At 56.3% G+C, this 18,479-nt stretch overlaps 1 protein-coding gene across 1 annotated transcript; it reads right to left on the reverse strand.

The window, feature by feature from the left end:
- Positions 1-824: 824 nt before the first annotated feature.
- On the reverse strand, positions 825-6,980 carry FOXF2 (forkhead box F2). The gene is made up of 2 exons (XM_030042159.1): positions 5,687-6,980; positions 825-1,733 (listed from the first exon to the last, which is right to left on the reverse strand). The coding sequence occupies exons 1-2, from the start codon at positions 6,699-6,701 to the stop codon at positions 1,567-1,569; spliced, it is 1,182 nt and encodes a 393-aa protein (XP_029898019.1). The 5' UTR covers positions 6,702-6,980; the 3' UTR covers positions 825-1,566.
- Positions 6,981-18,479: the final 11,499 nt, after the last annotated feature.

Here is an 18,479-nt window from a genome sequence, read left to right on the forward strand (position 1 = left end):
TCCCCCGGCCGTGGGGGCCGTGGGCGGCCGCGGGATGCGCGGGCGAGCAGCTGCCGGCCCCCCGGCTGCGACCCTCGGCCGCTCACCATCCGCGGGGCACGGCGGCATCTTGGGGACAGGGCTTGTTTTGCTTGGGGTACTTTGGGGGCCATTTTTTTGGTTTCTTTTGCTGCTTTTTTTTTTCTTTTCTTTTTTTCTCCCCTCCCGCCCCGTTCACCGGCCACGCCAGTCTCGGTGCCTCCCCCCAGACACTTACCAAGCCACGGTTTTATCGCGGATCCCTCTCGCCGCCCACCCGCGACATGCCCTCCCGGGTGCAAGCCCGCGTTGCACAGGGGGCTGCTGCCCCCGCACCTGGCAAAGCCCCGTCGGGGCACAGAGGGACTCCGACGGGGCTGCGTGGGCAGGCGGGACGGGGCCACGGGGCCACCTGGACACAGCCCTAAACAGCGGGGAGGGCCTTTCGGGCCCGGGGGAGCCCTCGAAGAGAGGAGCAGGCAGTCTGGACCCTGCTGCTTTTCTGTCCGCTGCCCCCGTTATTTCAAAGGCTATCCAGCAGCGGGGGAAAGCAGGGTGGGAAGTGGGTGCGGGCGGGCGGTGCAGACCAGAGACCACGGCAGCGGCCCCCTCGGGTCAAGCGCTCGCTCCCCTCCTCTGCCTCCAGAGGCTGGAGGACTTGGGCTTGCAGCTTTAACAATCTCGGATGTTGGGGTGGAAGGGTTTTCCACGAGGGAGCCGAGGGGAAATAAGTGCCTGTCCAGTGCATAGTCGTTTATATACATTTTATTGGAAAAAAAAATTTGTACATCAAAATATTTTGGCAAACTGTAAAAAGTATACATAAGTGCAAATATATTCTCCTTTTAAAGCAATAGTGTGTGAGTATACACGAGATTTATTTAAAATAATTTTTTAAAAAATATTGTGGTAGAAAACAACTTTTGTAAAAATAAAAAACAAAACGTTGTATTGCTGCAATACTGGAAAAAATGGAACTTTTCTTAAAGTCTATACACGAAAGGGCTAAACAATACTGTTTTAATAATATCGATCGGTCGGTGCTGAAGTCCATACAAAGTGTCCTTGGTGGGGCTCGGGGAGAGAAAAAAATACAGAAGTAAATTTCCCACTAACGCAGCAACGGAAGGGGGAGTCCTCGCAGGTGCTGAGCTGGGAGATTTATTTTTCCTATTCAAAGACACTTTCTCGTATAAAAATATATCGAATTGTTCCCTTTCCCAAAGCTCGATTCTTTAGGAGATCACAGAAAGGCGGTTTATGATTAAGGTGGTCAGACTTGGCATAAGGACACTTACGTCCCACCTAACCCAACACATCACACAAGGCATTTTTCTTTTAGGAAGAGCTTTGGAGCGTTATATCGGCTGGATGTGTCCTTCAAGGTGTGGAGGGGGACCGAAAACACTGCTTCCTTAGGTAATTTTGCTAAGTGACTCGTGTACTACCAATGCTATCAGAGTGCACATTATATTTAATCTGCGTGGGTCCGTCTATACCTCGGCTCTGTCCAATGCCACCTGATTGTCTCTGTTGGAGGGGCTGCCTTCACATCACGCAGGGCTTGATGTCTTGACAGACGCTTTGATGGTGGTGATGGTGGTAGTAAGATCCACTAGCGGAAGGGTGAAACGAAGAAATGCCATTAAAATTGAGGACAAAATCTTTCCTGTCACACACCGGGGAGGGGTGATGCTGGTAGCGAGGCAATCCCACTGCAAGAGAAGGAAATAACAAGAGCTGCTCAGAAGTCGGGTAGCTCTGCTCGGGCAGAGCAGCCCTTTCTCCCTCACCCGCAGGGAGGACAGGCCGCCTGCACCAGGGCTCACACACCGCTTCGTTTCCCCCGGCCTCGGCACCCCCCTGCAAGTTTTGGGAGCTCCTCCCTGGTTTTCCTGGCAGCGGACCGGGCCCTCCCCCCGGGCAAAGCCTGTCCCGCTTGCGGGGCAGAAAGAGCGGCGAGTCCCATCGCCCTGAGCGAGGAGGGAACGTGGATTCCCCGGAGTCCCCCATTGCCCGCGGGTGGGCTCAGGGCTGCACCCCTGCTCCTACGAGCCCCCGTGCCCCCTCGGCGGGGGGGTTATAAGCTGCACAACCGTGCGGTACACAGGCTGAGGGGAGGAAGGCGTGCGGAGGCGGATGCCCACGGACACATGTGTGGCCGCATCCCGGGTGCGGATGCCCACGGACACATGCGTGGCCGCATCCCGGGTGCAGGCGTGTCTCGGAGCATCCCTCCCGTGTGGGCACACACGCTCTGCTGACTGCCTGCCCCTCCGCCTGCCTATTTATCAGCATGTAGAGTGAGGTCGGCCTCTGCGTGTGGTGTAGGTGAGGGATTGTGGGTGTGAGCGAAGAGACGATGCCACTTGCGTGGTTTTCTGGATGCGCTGCAGGCATTTGAACCCGATTCCCATCTTTGCTCCCTCTTCCCCCTCCCTATCCCGTTCCTGGGAAGTTTTTGCTTTTGACTTGAATGGCTGCGGGTTGAATTCCAGCCACGATCCGTTTGCGTGTTGATACTGTATTTATTTGTGTGTGTGTGTGTGTGTGTGTGTGCACACGAGCGTGCACGCCTAGTGGCGTATGTGCTTTCATAAACGTAAGACACAGACCGAAGACACCCTACGGTTCATCGTCAACAACAAGCGAAGTATATCCGTGGCACCGACATGCGAATGACCTTGCAAGTTCCCATTTTCATTTCCTTCAGCCTAAGGCAGCCTTTCGGGGGACAAAATCCCAGGGCCGCGTGGGAGATTCCCCCTCCCCGTCCCCAGCCCGCGCCGTAGGGCCGTGCTGGGATCTTTAGTCTGGCAGGGTTCCTACTGGATCCGGCGGGGAGGGGAGAATTGCCTGAGCAAGGCCCGCAGGGTAGAGCCAGAGAGGGATTTGTTTTGGCGTGCGGATGTCAAACTCGGCTTGTGGGATCCTGTCAAATCTGACTGAGGGTCAAGAAAAAAAAAGGAAAAAAAAAGACAGAGAAGGGGGGGGGGGGGAAGGCGGCAAGAGAAAGAGAAGGAGAGATGGACAGGAAAAAAAAAAAAAAAAAAAGAGGGAGCCGTCCCCGGTTTTCCCCAGGATGGCGGAGCGGAGCCCTTTGGCGGCGGCGGCCAGCGGGGCGGCGCGCACAGCCCGTCTCCTCCGGCACTGTCCCCTCCTTCACCCCGCAGAGCTCACTTTATAAAAGTGATTATTTCGCTGGATTTCCTCGGCTTTCTAATAACCCTGCTGGTATGCTCACCATAAACCGGGCCACTTTATTACAATCCTGATTCAATCATTTAGCAGGATTTAATAGTGTGCGAAAAAAATCCCCCCACACACACGCCCCCCAGCTTCAAAATCCTTTTAGCAGAACCGAGCCTCCTGTTTCCAATTTTTTCCTCTCTTATTCTTGGGTCTGATGCAAATTCAAGGCTCTAAGTCCGCCCTGTCGCTGTCATGAGTAGAGGATTATTGACCGATCAACAACGGTTGCCACAGAATTTGCTTTGCATTTAACTAAGAGAAAGGGAAAGGCGAGATTCACTTGCTATTGCTTTTTGGAGGGGAGAGGAGGAGAAAGATTATTGCTGGTAATAATTACGAATGAAGGAGTTCGGATGGTTTTTCCCCATCTCCTTTCAATCTACTAAAACGTTTGCGCTGCAGAGATTTTACGTAGCACACACGAACGAGGATTGGATCCACGCAAAAAAATAAAGGGTTGGGTTTTTTTTTAGTTAATCAAGGAATGGGGATGGTTTCCACTAAAGTCGTGGGCCCAGATCCTGAAGCTGTAGAAAATAAGAGGAGAAACGCCGTTTTGCAAAGTGGTGGCATTAAATCTGAGCTGCTGGAAACGGACGCTCGTCGTCGGCATTAAGAAAGCGTCCATCGGTCCGTCTGCATGTATATCGGTCCTTGAACGGAAACAATTCTGATTTAAAACGCCCCAGCCTCGGAAACCGTAGTGGGGGCTTCGGGGTAACCAGAACCCTTGTTCCCTCTCCCTCTGCTTTTTGTTTTGAAGAGCTGTTCTTGGACTGCTTCGAAATGAAAATTTCTCTTCCAGGAATCGCCTTTCCCACCTCGGGGGTCTGGCAGGAGGAGGGGGCGGCTGCATCCCAGGCCCGCTCCCCGCGCCAGTCCCCCTCCCGCGCCACGCGTGGCCCCGTGGGCCCTGAGCGGCGGCCCGCGGGGCCGCAAGGAATAAAACAAACGGAGAAAAAAAAAAAAAAGTCCAAAAGGAAGGAAAACAAAAGAAAACAAATAAAAAAAAAACCAACTAAGAACGACAAACCAAAGCAGAAATTCCTATCGGTAAAGGTACGTATTTCGGTAGGGGATGCCCGTGTGAACCCGCCGGCCTCTCTCCCCGGCCCTCAAAACCACGTGGAAGGTCGACTCGAATCTCCGAAAAGTGGGTTTAAACCTCAGCAGCAGAGCCCCGAGGGCACGGAGGAGCCTGTCTGGGGACGCACCGCGTCCCCGCACCCCTCTGCGCCGACACGCCGGTAAGGCGGCGACCCGCTCCGCAGCCGCCTCTCCCCAGGAGCCACACCACGGGCTGTTTAGAGGTTTGAGTTGTTTTGGTTTTTTTTTAAGGGAGGAAAATTTGCAACCGCTTGCTCTCCCCTGACACCCCACGTCCCTTGTGCGGTGATGGCCAAGCGGCTTCCCCAGCGGCTGGGCTCCCAGCTCGCCCTCCCCGCGGCGGCGGCAGGCTGTGGGGAGGCCGGGGCAGGCTACGGGGCTCGCAGAAGGACAGGAGAGTGATTGACAGGCGCCCAAGGAGGGGGCGGAGGGGGACCCAGAGCTGAGGGTCGCCTGTATTTGTTACTTGTTGAAATTCCCATAAAATTGAACAAGACCCCGCTCTCATAGGGGTTAAGTCAGGCTAAAATCCTCTTCGGTGTGGTCCAGCCCAGACTGTCTTTGTTTGCTTAACCTCCGAGACCCACGTTTAAAAGGGCTATTTGGAAAATTTCCCCGTAAGAGCCCAACATCTTTTACCCATTTTTGTGCTCGGATTTTTCTGAGCAGACATTGTCTGTAATCACCGGCCGGGGGGGGGGGGGGGGGGGGAGACAGAGACCAGAAAACTCTTTCCCTCCGGTTGCAGAAATACACGGGATCCGCTTTAATCTCTCGCGCATTTTTCAAGATAAGCTGTTTGGGATTTTTTTTCCCCCCCCCGAAGGGCTTGGGGAATAATATTTAACGCCTTTTTTTGATTACTCCCGCGACGCGTCTCGGCGGACCGCGGTTTACCGAGGCGGCGGCGATGCCTGCCGGCGCTCCCCGCGAAGTGAAGCCGCAGCCCGGGGCGGCGGGGCTCGCCCCGCTCCCGCCGCCGAGCACACGGCGCCGGCACCGGGGGGGACGTGCGAGCCGGGACGGAGCCGGGACGGAGCCGGGCTTTCCTCGGAGGGCTCCTTCTTGGCGCTGGGCAAGAAGGAGGGATGCTCGCAGGCGTAGCCACAGCCTCCCCCCCAGACAGCCCCCCTGTCCCGAACAGAGCAGCTCCAACCCACGCGTATTTTCCTCCCTCTCGCAGACAATGCCCCTCTTTTTTCCTACGCCGTGGAGGTCGGGGTGTCCCCGCGCGAAACCCTCGTCGCCGGTGAAAGCCCCGCCGGCGCCGCGCTCCCCGCCGACCCCCCCCCCTCGCCCGGGTCCCTACCTGAGAGGTCGTCGCGGGGGCTCTGGTGCAGGTAGCCCTGCTCCAGGGAGTAGGAGGGCACGCTGGAGTGGATGCCGGAGGAGGCGGCGTTGGCGGCGGGGAGGCCCTGCTGCTTTATGTAGGGCGAGGCCCCCGAGGCTGTCCAGTGAGCCGAAGGGCTCGTGTAGGGCGAGTGGCACTCGATGGCGCTCGCCATGGCCGGCGAGGAGGGCACGGGGCTGCTGCTGCTGTCGGGGCCGTAGTCCCCGTTGGCAGTCACCGGGCAGCTGGCCATGTAGGTCGAGCCGGGGTTGGGAGACATGTGCGGGACGTGGTGGCCGCCGCTGAGTCCCTCGTAGCCGCTGGCCATGGCGTTGGGCATCATGTCGAGGTTGTAGCCGTTGGAGTGGCAGGCGAGGGAGGCGGGGGGCGCCTGGAAGTCGAAGCCCTGCGGGAGGATGGAGGCGCCGAAGCCCAGCCCGTTCATCATGCGGTACATGGGCTTCAGCGCCTGGCATTTCCTCCTGAAGCCGCGGGGCCGCCGTCGGAAGGAGCCCTCCTCGAACATGAACTCGCTGGCCGGGTCGATGGTCCAGTAGTGGCCCTTGCCTGGGCGGCCCAGGCCCTTGGGCAGCTTGATGAAGCACTCGTTGAGGGAGAGGTTGTGGCGCACGGAGTTCTTCCAGCCCTGGTAGGAGCCGCGGAAGAAGGGGAAGCGGGCCTGCAGGAACTGGTAGATCTCGCTGAGGGTCAGGCGCTTGGAGGGCGAGCTCTGGATGGCCATGACGATGAGGGCGATGTAGGAGTAGGGGGGCTTCTCGGGCCGCCGCAGCCCCGAGCTGGCCTTCTTGCTCTTGGAGGACGCCGCCGCTGCCGCCGAGGAGGAGGAGGAGGAGGTGGAGGTGGAGGAAGAGGAGGTGGAGGTCTCCAGGGCGGAGGAGGGCGGCCGGCTCATCTGGAGAGCTCCGGGAGCCGGGCTGCAGGAGCGGAGAGGGACGGGGGGCTCCAGCCGCTGCTGGCCGCTCTCGGTGGTCATCTGGCGGAGGGAGGGGAATGGGGCAGGGTGGGGTGAGGCTGGGAGGGAAGGGGGGGAGCCGGGCGGGGTGGGTACCGGGGCGGGGGGTGCCCCGCAGGGGGAGAGAGCGGGGGCGGGGGGGGGGGCGGTGGGAGCTGCTGTCCTCCGGGTACCTCCTCAGCGCGGCGGGCGGCGGCGGGGCGGCGGCAGCGCCCTGCGCATCCCTCCCCGCGGTTCCTTGCGCAATGGCTCCTCTGCTTTCCGCCGGAGCCAGGCGCTGGGCGGGATGGACCGGCCCGGCCCGGCCCCGGCCCCGGCCCCGGCCCCGGCCCGGCCCCCGCCCTCCCCGCGCTGCCCCGCGCCGCCCGCGGAGGCTCCGCTCAGCGCCGCTCCGCTTCCTCCTCTGCCCCCCACCTGGGGACCGTCCCTCTGCCTAATCCGGCAAGGGGAGGAAGCGCAAGAGCCCCCCCTCCCCTCCAATCTCTTCCTCACTGTTATTCTTTCACATATACTTTTTTCTCGCGTAAAAGGCACAGCGCGACCGCCTACCGGTTCCTCCAATATTGCCCTTTTTTTTTTTTTTTCTTTCCCCCGCAGACCCCCCTGAATCCGGTCGAGGACTCAGCAGAGATAGAGAGAGGGGGAGCGAGGGGGGGGGGAGAGAGAGACCACCCCCTTTCCAGCTGGCCTCTGTCCACCCGTCATCTGGGCAGGAGGCTCGGCTGCCGCTGCCGCTGCCGCTGCGGCACCATCCCCGGCTCGCTCCCGCTGCCGGCCCCGCAGCATGCAACGACCCCGTTTACTGCCTCCCCGGGGCTCCCCCGGCCCCGCAGGCACCGGCCGGCCCGCTGCTCCCCGGCACGGCCCCGGGGCGAGGGGAGCGGCTGCCAGCTCGATGCAGCACTGATGCCGCCGGGTGCGGGCGTGGGTGTGTGGGAGGGGGTCGCCCACCCTGCCGAGACTCAAGCCTGCTAGACCTCCGGTTTTTAAGACTCCTCGCTACCCCTTGCCACTCCCCTATAAAATGCGATTCATTTTATAGGGCGACAGGGGTCGAGGCCGAGGACCGGGGATGCGCCCTCCCTCCACCCCCCGGGGACGTCCCCTCGGTGCAGCGGGTGGGTCACGCGTGCTGGCAAACGCCGTTTGCCCGAGGAAACGGGGCGCCGGGGCGGGCAGGGAGGAGACGGGCAGGCGGAGGCACAGGCCTTCTCCCAGATGATGGAGGAGGCTCCGGGATCAAACTGGAGACGGAAGGAGGACGAGAGGCAAAGCAGGCAGGGATGCTGGACCAAAGGCACGGGGGTGGGAAGGACGCGGGCAGAGCGGGACGCCGTGTCAGCGTGCCTGCAGCGCGCTGTGTGTGTGTGTCTGTGTGTCCGTCTGTCTCCAGCGCAGCTCCGTGCTGAGAGCTCGCTGGTGGGTACGGGCAGGGAGGGGGTGGGGCTGGTCCCAGACAGTGACCTGCAGTTGAGTGGAAGCAGGCTTTTTCCATCAAACTCTGCCTGGATACCACACACAGAGCCCAAGTGTCAGTTTACTGCCCTGAGCCCGGCTCCTTTTCCCTAAGCTCCACAGTAATTAGACAAAGAAAACCTAAATTAACTGAACAGGCGTCGACAGCTTCCTCCAGATCACCGCTGCTACATACATGGGAATGTGTCCGAAAATGGCTTGATTGTATCTGAGGATCAGCTAAGAAAAACACTACCAAGCCCGGCAATGTTTACTACACTTTTTTAATAGAAAAAATAATCGCCCGGTCGATAGACCGTGTTTACCTTTCCTGAGCCATCGATTTTATTTGTTCCCATCGTAAAAAAAAAAAAAAAAAAAAAAAAAAATCAATCAATCAATCTATCTATATATCTATATCTGTCTGTCTATCTATCTATGTTCTTTTTTTTGTTGTTGTTGCCTCCCTGGAGGGGCAGGGAGGCCGACGTGCGATTCCTGATCTCGTTGTAACGACCGACGCGGAATATTTTAAAAAAAATATCCGTGTTTTTATATATAAACATCCTTCCCTGATCTAGATCGGCGAGCAAGCGTCCTTTTTCGCCTTCCGCGGCGGGACGTCTGTCTAAATGTCACCTTTGGATGACATGTCCAAGCAATTTCTGCGATCTTCAGGAGGCTAAACGCATTAAAGGCAAGGGGCGGGGGGGGGAGGAGGGGGGAGAGAACGTTGCCTGAAAATCACTCTAACCTGCCCCCGTTTCAAATAGTTCGTTTTGATCCTTAATATTAGTCGAGTGGGAAGAGGCATTTACTCCCAACACAGATGTCACGATAAACGAAGGTGTCGTTGCGTTCTCCGCGGTGCGAGGCAGGACGGGCAACGAAGCAAAGCCGGGTAGGGCAGCCCTGTGGCAGAGAGCCGCATGCTGTTTCTGTCGCGACTTGTCCCAGCCCTGATAGGAGAATCGGAGGTAACACATTCAGTCAGCCGCCTTCTACCTGTTAGCAATGTCCTCTTCTTCGCAGCAGACGCTTCTTTGAAACATGGCATTAAGAAGTCTCCAAGACATGGTCCTGAGACTTTAAAAGATGGTTTGAAGTGCCCATGATTAAACAGAAGTGCGCTTGCTGTTTGGTGGAGATGTTTATTTTGATTGGTGTATCCATTTCTGAGCTGATCCCAGCTTTGGAGCACAACTGGTTTGTTTTACCAGAGTATACGGAAATTAAACTTTTTGGCAGATTTGGTTACTCAGATGTTGTTCTATAATCATCGTTTTTATTCTGGGAAATCTCTTCATTATTGCGGTTTCAGTTTCATGTTCATAACACAGTCCCCTCTGCTTCGTGTGCTAAATGAAATAACTTAGACTAAACCCGTTAAGAAAATGGGAGACAAATATGAAAGATAAATGTTTACGGTTATCTTGGAGTCCTTTTTTTTTTCCTCTTTTCCCCCTCTTTTTGTTCTTTTTCTGTTCTTTTCCTCCCCTTTTTTAACTGCGTGCTTCAGGCTCTTTCCTCTCCTCTGAGGTCCTGCAGATGAGAAGCGTTTTTTCAATTAAACCCGAGACTGAAACTTAAACAAATCCCTCCAGTATTGTAAAAGTGCGTTTCCTTAAGCCCCGGAGGATTTTCCTCCAACTGTCAGTTTCAGGGTGCCTGGATTTAGATCTCGATCTACAGCGGCTGACAGAGATCCCTTTCCGCATGAGGGGCATGCGGGCATTTTAACGAGCTGGAGGAGCCTAGCAGCCGCAGCGGCAGCGCCCGGCACCCGGCCCCGGTGGCCCCAGTGGCCCCGGTGGCCCCGGTGGCCCGGGGCGACCGCTGGGGCGTGGGGGGGAGGCAGGCAGCCCCGCCGCTGCGGAGGGAATAGCAGAAAGGCCGGGATGGGAAGGGACTCGCAGCGGTCTTGCCCCGTCCTTTGTGCTGCTCCCGGGACCTCTTGACTTCTCGGGACCTCTGGCAGTAGCCGTGCGATCCCGATGTTTGTTTGGAGAGGTTTTTCCGCTTTTTTTTTCGCCCCCCGCTCTTTTTTTTTTTTTTTTTTTTTTTTTTTTTCCTTTGCGTACGCGATGGGCAGCAGGCGTGACTCTTTGTAGACGTCTCCCTGAAGGCTGCCATCAGGACCCTTCTTCCCAGCTTCTGTCGAAGAGTCGGTGTCTTTCTCCTTTCCCGAGGCAGAGGAAAAGGGGAGATGATCCCGGCTTCCCAGGGGTTGAGACACCTCCCATCTCAAGGGCAGACAAGGACATTCAGCGCAAACGCAGGGGCCTACCTCTCCTTGCGGGAAAAAAACCACCCCGACCCCAAAAGCATCACCAGACACACTCCCTGCACAGAACGGGCACCTCTCTCGTAGCATTTTGCAGAGGGTTACCTGGGGTATCGCCACATGGGTTTGGCTGGCTTCCCGCGCAGATACCTTGGGAAATTTTTCAACAGCGCCTAGATGTGGGGGGAGTTAAGCCGAGGTCAGGACACCTCCATGAAGGTAGTGATCGTGAACTTGTAGGGCCGTACCTTTCCCTTTCCTCCATGCTACACAACTCTCCCGTCCGGGGCGGCTTTGTTCGGTGCCCGAGGGCGGAGAGAAAGACCAGGCGAGAAACAAAGTTTGGGCGAGGAGCCAGCCGAAGAGCAGAACCTATTCGCCTTTAGGGAAATGTTTTCCAGGGGGAAATCGGCCTCAGCAGGTGGGAGAAGAGGCACCACCCAACCCTCCCACGCTGGACACGCAGGACCTTGGCTCCCGGGAGCGTCCCGCAGGGAGCCGGGACTCCGCGGGCCCCAAGGGCCGGAGGACCCCGCGGAGAGGAAGTGCGAGCACTGAACACCGGGAGCGCGATGACATTCCTGCCCCGGACAGGTTCTGCTTGCCCGGGCGTTTGGTTTCTTCAACAGGCTGAAAAGAGTTTCTCAGCTTTTAGACTTTCCAGGAGGGCACCTACAGCCTAAGATTTTGTTGCCATGTTGACCCCCCCCCCATCCCTCCTGTCCCCTCCCGAGACCACTTCCATCCCCTGCATCCCATCCCGTCCTCATCACTGCCCGGGAACCGTGGCAGAAAGACACCCTGCGAGCCTGAGGTGCCCACTCTCCGTCCGAGCTCGCTAAGCCCAGGGTTTAGCAAAGCCGACGGCCACCCAGCCGCGGGACTCTGCTGGGGGTGCCGAGGGTGGTCTGCCGCGACCCACCGGGCCGCCCGTCCCCTTGCGGTCCCGGGCTGGTGGGACACAGGAGGAAGGGGGTCCCCAGGTGAGGGGTAAAGCAGGGGCTCCGGCTGATGGAGGAGACCTGGCCGCCCTGCAGATACCGTGGGTGTTGCAACAGCCCGTCGGAGCTGCGCGGACATCGCGGCGATTAAACCTGCACAAAGACACGCTCCGCGTATAATAGCAGCGTCGGTTTTGTAAGTGTCAGCCCGCGAGTACTTCCACCAAGTGTTTGTGTGGGTAGACTTTGCTTTTCCTATGCCAGATGACAATGTTAAAGATTTTATCCCCTCCCAGCTCTGCACAGCTCCAACTGAACTTCCCGGAGCATCAAAATAAACCCCCTACAGCGGTCAGGATATAGGTCACCTCTCTAAAAGGAAACACAACCCTTCCAAAAATATAAAACATCTTTGACGTAAAAAAAAAAAAAATACTCTTTTGTCTCCGAGCATCCTCTGTCGGTGTAAATAAAACGTGACAGGCGCGGGGTAAAACAAGAAGCGGGATGTTTCGAGCTCAGAGCGGAGGCGAGGTCCCCGTGCAGAGCGGGCAGGCGGGCGGCGGCAGCGGAGCAGGCAGCTCCGGGCAGGTGGAGGGCTCCGCCGCGCTCCCGGTAAGCAGGCAGAGCTGCCGGCCTGGGCACACCTCCGAGGGGACGCTGCAAAAGAGATGGGCGTCGGATCCGATCTCTCTACCCTCCCTCCCCGCATATCCCGGTCGGGTCTCAGTGGTAAAGGCCGCGCAAGAGCCAGCAGCGACAGTGCAAAAATATTAGCGGCAGCCCTTGTCGTTGGGGTTCATCGTGTCTCTGCGAGGCTGTAGGAAAAGCCCCCCCCCCAATCCTGCTCTGCATACCCAATTGACAGCCGCGAATAAGGGCAAACACGGTTTGGCCCGAGATCTGAACACACGGTACCTTTTTGACTGGCTTCTCCCCCGCCCAAGTTTACATTCCGATCAAATGAGATTTCTGACTTTACACATTGTCAATAATTTTCATACATGCGCCGAACCTTAATTACTTTCCATACCATTTGCAGCAGACAAATAGTTTCAGCGGGGAGAGGGAGCCAGCGGTGCCCCCGGCTCTGGCGGAGGGCTGCGCTTTTCTCCCTCTTCCCCGCCGCCCCCCGGGACCCCCCTCCGACCCCCCCGACCCCTCCGGCCGCCGCCGCCCCCAGCCCCAAACGCCCCCGGCCGGTCGGCATCCCCTTCCCGCAGAAACCCGCGTGAAAACCTCCGCGGGACGCCCCCGGCGCCAGACAGCGGGTCTCGCCGGGTGGGCAGCGAGGGGGGAGCCATCGGGGGCGGGGAGAGGGCTGGCTGGGATGATAGGCATATCGGTAACATCGGAGGGGCTGTGGGTTTGTTTTAACTTCGGAGGAAGAAGGGCCCGGAGCGATGGGCGCAGCTACCAAGCCGGCCCCGCCGGGCGGCCCTGCGCGCCCCTCACCCGCGTCGCGGCGGTGGCCGCGGGCCGCGGAGCGGGGCTCGTCCGCAGCCCCGGCCCCGCTGCCGGGGAAGGCACTAATCAGGAGCAGGTTTCCCCTCTCTCTGCTTTCCCCCCCCCCCCCGCCTTACCCCCCCCCCCCCCCGAGCACCCCCCTCTCCTTTCGTGAGAGGTTTTCATTAATTTTTAAGTAAAGCCCATAAAACATAACGACCCACTCAAAGGTAGAGCCGAGTTACTGAGTGCCGGATTATTACATGATTTACGAACATAGTTTGGAAAAAAGTAATAATCCAAGCTCGCACCTCAGGAGCGAGCCTGCCAAGGCCGGGCACGGCTGCTGCGGCCACGGCCCCGCCACCTCCCGCCCCGGCGACACTCATTAGGGCCTGTTCGAGGTGGCGGGGGCAGGAAACCGTAAAGCCGATTCTACATCTTTTCTAGGGTGTTTTTTTTTTTTTTGGTGTGTGCTTTTACAGGCTGTATCTCCCCGCCTCCCCCCCCTCCATACACACCTTTTTATACACGGGTACCTCCAAAGCCCTGGGTCTGCTACGATCCCCCACCGGATCAAAGGGGAAGCGGGGGGGGGCGATGTTGCCTCCGGGGTCCCTGTCCCCCCCCCCCCCCCCCGCCCCATCACCCTTTCTCTCTTTCCCTCCTCCACCCGGGAGGCTTTTATTGATGAGCTGCCTCCGAGCCCCCGCACGAAATGTCCCTGAAGGGTTTAGACAATTCATCAGCCATCACTTTCGGTATCTGCTTCCTCCCTTTCAAATACAATCCTCGCACACCACGCTAGGAGGGGAGGGGAGCATACTTGAGACCAGAACAGCTACATAATCAACGTCAAAATGATACCACTGACCTTTCGGAAACACGGAGTCCGGGCCAAAAAACCCTCCACATGATTTACTTTTACTTTTTTTTTTTTTAATTATTATTTTTTTTCTTAAACTTTCACTGCCACAGTATATACGCCATTATTGCTCGCTTTCCCAAATTCATTAGGGCTTTGCGGCATGGCAGAGCCACCTCTTCCACTGCAACGCGGGGGGGGGGTAGGGGGGGACCAGAAAAAAAGAAAAAAAAAAAAAAGACGTTTCAAAACGATGCCCCTTGCAGGCTGCTCCCCCGCCCGGGCACGGGGGTGGCTGTCGGAGCCGCAGCGTCTCCGGGCGGTGGGTGGGTGGGTGCCGGGCGCCTCCGGGGCCCCTCGATCCGCCCCGGGGGAGACCCCCGGCCCCCGCGGCGCCGGCCCGGCCTCTCCGCTGGGTGGCGCTGGGCTCCGGGAAATGGCGGCTCCGGCACCGCCTCACCTGCCGGGGCAGTGCGGCCCGGGACCCCCCCTGCCGCCCCCCGAGCCCACTGCCCCCCCCGGCTTCGCCCCCAGCCTGCACCTTTCTCCAGTAGTTCGGGAGCTGGTCCGTTTTAAAAATACATCTACGTTGGGTTTTTTCGCCCCCGCTCCCCGGAGAGGAAGGGGGGGGGGACCCCGTCCAAGCCCGACGATTTCAAAGGCCCCCTTGTTTGGCTCTCGTGTCATCCCTGCCGATAAGGCCGGCCATGCCTGCTTCTTGCCACGAAATTAAATTCCCAGGCTGACAGGCGGAGAGGGGCAGCGCGCTGCGGCGCGGGGGCCCGGGGAAACCCGCCCCGGCCCCGGCCCCGGCCCCGGCCCTCCCCGCCGCCAGGCTGGGCTTAAGCATCCCCCCAATCCCTCCAGAAGCAAAAAACTCCCGCCTCGGATTTGTCCCAGGGCAGGGTAATATCCTCTGCTTACAAAGACCTGCCATGCCTTTTAAACACGAGGCTGACATCACACTTATTCGTCTTCGTTAAAGCTTGGAGGCGAGGTTTTTATTGTTTGGACCGAGGGGAGAGGAAGGGTGAGATTTGCTGGGGGGGGGGGTTCACGTCGCATGGCCCTTAATAAACCCCTTGCTCTGGGGCTGGGCGGTGAGGAGGGTCTCTGCCAGCCGGGGGCTCCTTCTGCCGCCGCCAAAGGGGGAACCCGGGGGCCAGACAGCCCGGGGCGGCGGGGCTCGTACCCCCGGGGCGGTGCGTGCGCCCGGGCGCAGGTTGCTTCTCCCCCGAGGTCTCCCCGGTGAAGGCTGGCACCGGGTCTGGCTGGAAGGGAAAAACGCTTGCGGCTGCTTGGGTGCGAGAAGCCGTTTGAACGGCACCGGGGAAGAGGCAGAAAAATGTCCAGCATCGACGCAGTCGCGAAGGCGTTTTACTCCTCCTCTTCTGCAAAGCCAAGCCGCCTTTAAAGCTGTATGTTACGTGGAAAGCAACGGATCTCTTCGGGCGCTAGATGTAGTTAAATCCCTTTCGCTTCCTTGTTTTTCGGTCTCCAGAAAAACGAAAATGCAAATACGAATGAAAAAGAAGAAAATGGATTTGAGGGAGAATTTTTCCTTTCCCTTTCCTTTTTCTTTTCCCTTGTTCTTCTCCGTGAAAAAAAATTCCCCTTTTCTTCCCACTCAGAGAACACTGTCTTTTCTTTGCGATTGCATGTGAAGATGCATGTCTTTCCCTGAGCCACTACACGCAATAGCGGTGTACTTAACCACTATAATAGTTCATTATTAGCAGGCGGGCGGCCTTGAACACTCTCTTTCTGAGACCCATCCCCGCTCACCACTTGCAGCAAAGCTGGTGTAAGTGGGCACCGTGGTGGCACTGCCTGTGGGCTGGGTTTTTAGGCCACTAGGCAAGAAAGGGGTCCACGGAGGAGGAGTGGAGCCCTGCCCAGGCAGGGCACAGTTCCTGGGGTGGGGAGCGATGTGTGTGGGTGCAATGGTGAGTTCCTAGTGTGTGGAGCTGGCCTAGATGTGGGGTCCTCGCCGCAGGTGTCTTCCTTTATTACTGGTTGAGGGTTGCTGATGGAGACTGCAGGGGATGAAGACAGACCTTCCTAGAAGCAAAGCAGGGTCTGTATCAGAAGGGAGCTGCTGTGGAGTCAGACAAAGGCAGCAAGGTGGGCACCCATAGGCATGCTGGCTGAGGGAATATGTCGGGCTGAGTGACATGGGGAGGTGACCAGAGGTACGGGAAGGAGGTCTGGCCAGCAGACCCCAGGGTGGGGGGATTGCTCTCGTGGCCAGAACCTGGCTCCACCTCCAAATGTCACCCAGACCTGGCTCTGAAATCCAGTATCATGCATGAAAGATGCTGAGATGGCAAACTAATGCTCTGGGAGCTTACAGCTCTCTGGATCTTATCCCAGCACTTCCCAAGCTGCATCTAAGGACATACACTCTATAATCTCTGCGTAGAAGGATTCCTCTCCTAGGTGTACGTCCAGCCACTGGGCAACGAGGCTAGGGTCTGCAGCAGGGATCTACAGATGCTCTTGCAGTACAACAAATAATACCCAGTGGGGGACATTGGGTGGAGTCTCTGATCCACTCTGCATGAGAAAACAGACCTCTGTCCTGCCTCCCCTTTACCAGAGGCTCTGCGTGGGAACTGCAGTGTGCACCTTCATGGGGTGGAGGCTTCGTTTCCTGCATTCTGGTAAGATATTAGCTAAAGTGTCAGAGTCCTATCTAATGGGTAGCCTAGAGCTCTTATGGCTAACCATCTGATTATCTCAACGGATCAGACCTAGTGGCTTGGAGGCTCTGAAGACATCTGAAAGAGAGCAGAAAAAGAAATCAAACAACAGCCATGGAGTGGGTGAGAGGCAGAGACATCCCGCGGGTAAGGCAGTGCAGCTCTGCTGCTTCACGTGGTACAGAGGATACAATGTCCTGCGTGCAGTTATTCAAATCCTGCTGTTACTTGAATTAGGCTTTTTCCTCTCCTGCTCCTCCTGTTCTCATGAAAAAAAAAAAAAAAGCCTGAGGGCCTTAATGGAGAAAGAGCATATCTGTTTAACAGAAAACATCACATCTTTTGCCCTCCAAATTGAATCTTATTACAAACTCGTTCTGAGAAATGCTGGACCCAAGAGGACGTGCCCTTTTCTCCAGGCTAGAAGAAGGCTAGTGGAGCAACTGATTGGAAGATTAAGCTGCTGCCAAAGTTGTCCTGCCAGTAACTAATTTATTCTCCAAAGGATAACTCATTCCAACTCCTGAAATCTACAGTGTGGATCCAAGGGGAAATTTGGCTCAGAGGAGGTAGCATGTTCAAGTCTCTGAGCTTCACGCAGAAATATGTATCTGTTGCTGGGGGTGGAGACATGTCATTGACTTTAAAAATTTGAGCACTTGTAGCACTGTGGCCCATTCATCTCACTGGGACATCTGGGTGTAAAAATAACTAGCGGTGATATTTGTGCACATCTGGAATATGTCTCAATGGCTGTCTTTCTTTTCAACCTGTCTCTAGTTTTATTCTGAAGTTATTTCTTCTCAGAGGCTGGACCTAGCCCTGCAAAGTGACACGTTCCCAGCTGAAAGTTAGGAACAACAGGCTTGTTAACAACTTCTTAGATCCTAAATGGAAAACCATGAAAGGTTTTATATATATTGGTACAGATATATGTGTTTACACACAGACACAACCTTTACCTGTGTATCTTTATATATTCATTCATAGAGCATATACATAAAACATTTATATAAACTCACTAGTAAGTGCAGTCCAGATTGGCTAGCTATGTGTTAAAGGAACTAGTGCCATGTACAATTACTTTTCTTGCCCTGGCTTTTTCCTCACCTGAAGCTCGCTCCAATTCCAGCAGAGTCCATAAAAGCTGTCTTCCCTTCAGTGGCAGTCGAGTTGCATTTGCAGCATCCTGTGGGTCACTGAGTGATGTCAAGGTGACCATCAGAGGTGAAATCTCAGCCAACCCATTTTGAAAATGGTATTTACACATGAGGTAGGTCTGATGTAACTGCATTTGTATTGGCAGACTGGACGCATCGGTGATGTCTGCTATAGGTGTGTCGTGGTTTAACCCAGCCAGCAACTAAGCACCACGCAGTCACTCACTCACTCCTCCCCAACCCAGTGGGATGGGGGAAAGAATCAGAAGGACAAAGGTAAAACTCATGGGTTGAGATAAGAACAGTTTAATAGGACAGAAAGGAAGAAACTAATAATGATAACAATAATAAAATGACAACAATAATAAAATGACAACAATAATAAAATGACAACAATAATAATAACAAAATAATTGGAATATACAAAACAAGTGATGCACAATGCAATTGCTCACCACTTGCCAACCAATGCCCAGTTAGTTCCTGAGCAGCAATCCCCCCCTAAGCCAACTCCCCCCAGTTTATATACTGGGCATGACATCACATGGTATGGAATACCCCTTTGGCCAGTCTGTCTCAGCTGTCCTGGTTGTGTCCCCTCCCGAATTGTTTTGCCCCTGCAGCCTTCTCGCTGGCTGGGCATAAGAAGCTGAAAAATCCTTGACTTGGTCTAAACATTACTTAGCAACAACAGAAAACATCAGTGTGTTATCAACATTCTTCTCATACCGAATCCAAGACATAACACTGTACCAGCTACTAGAAGGAAAATTAACTCTATACCAGCTGAAACCAGGACAAGGTGAAAAGGATGTGGCAGGGTAAGTATTTTCCATATAGGTGAATGGGTGATGCCTTTGGTTTACAAGGTTGGAGGGACGTGGGAGAAACTTGCCTGGTTTGTGCAGTTGCTCACCTTCCCCACTCATACTGCTGCCTTTTGGGA

The sequence above is a fragment of the Aquila chrysaetos genome, chromosome 18 (genome assembly GCF_900496995.4).
Source record: "Aquila chrysaetos chrysaetos chromosome 18, bAquChr1.4, whole genome shotgun sequence".
Taxonomy (NCBI): domain Eukaryota; kingdom Metazoa; phylum Chordata; class Aves; order Accipitriformes; family Accipitridae; genus Aquila; species Aquila chrysaetos.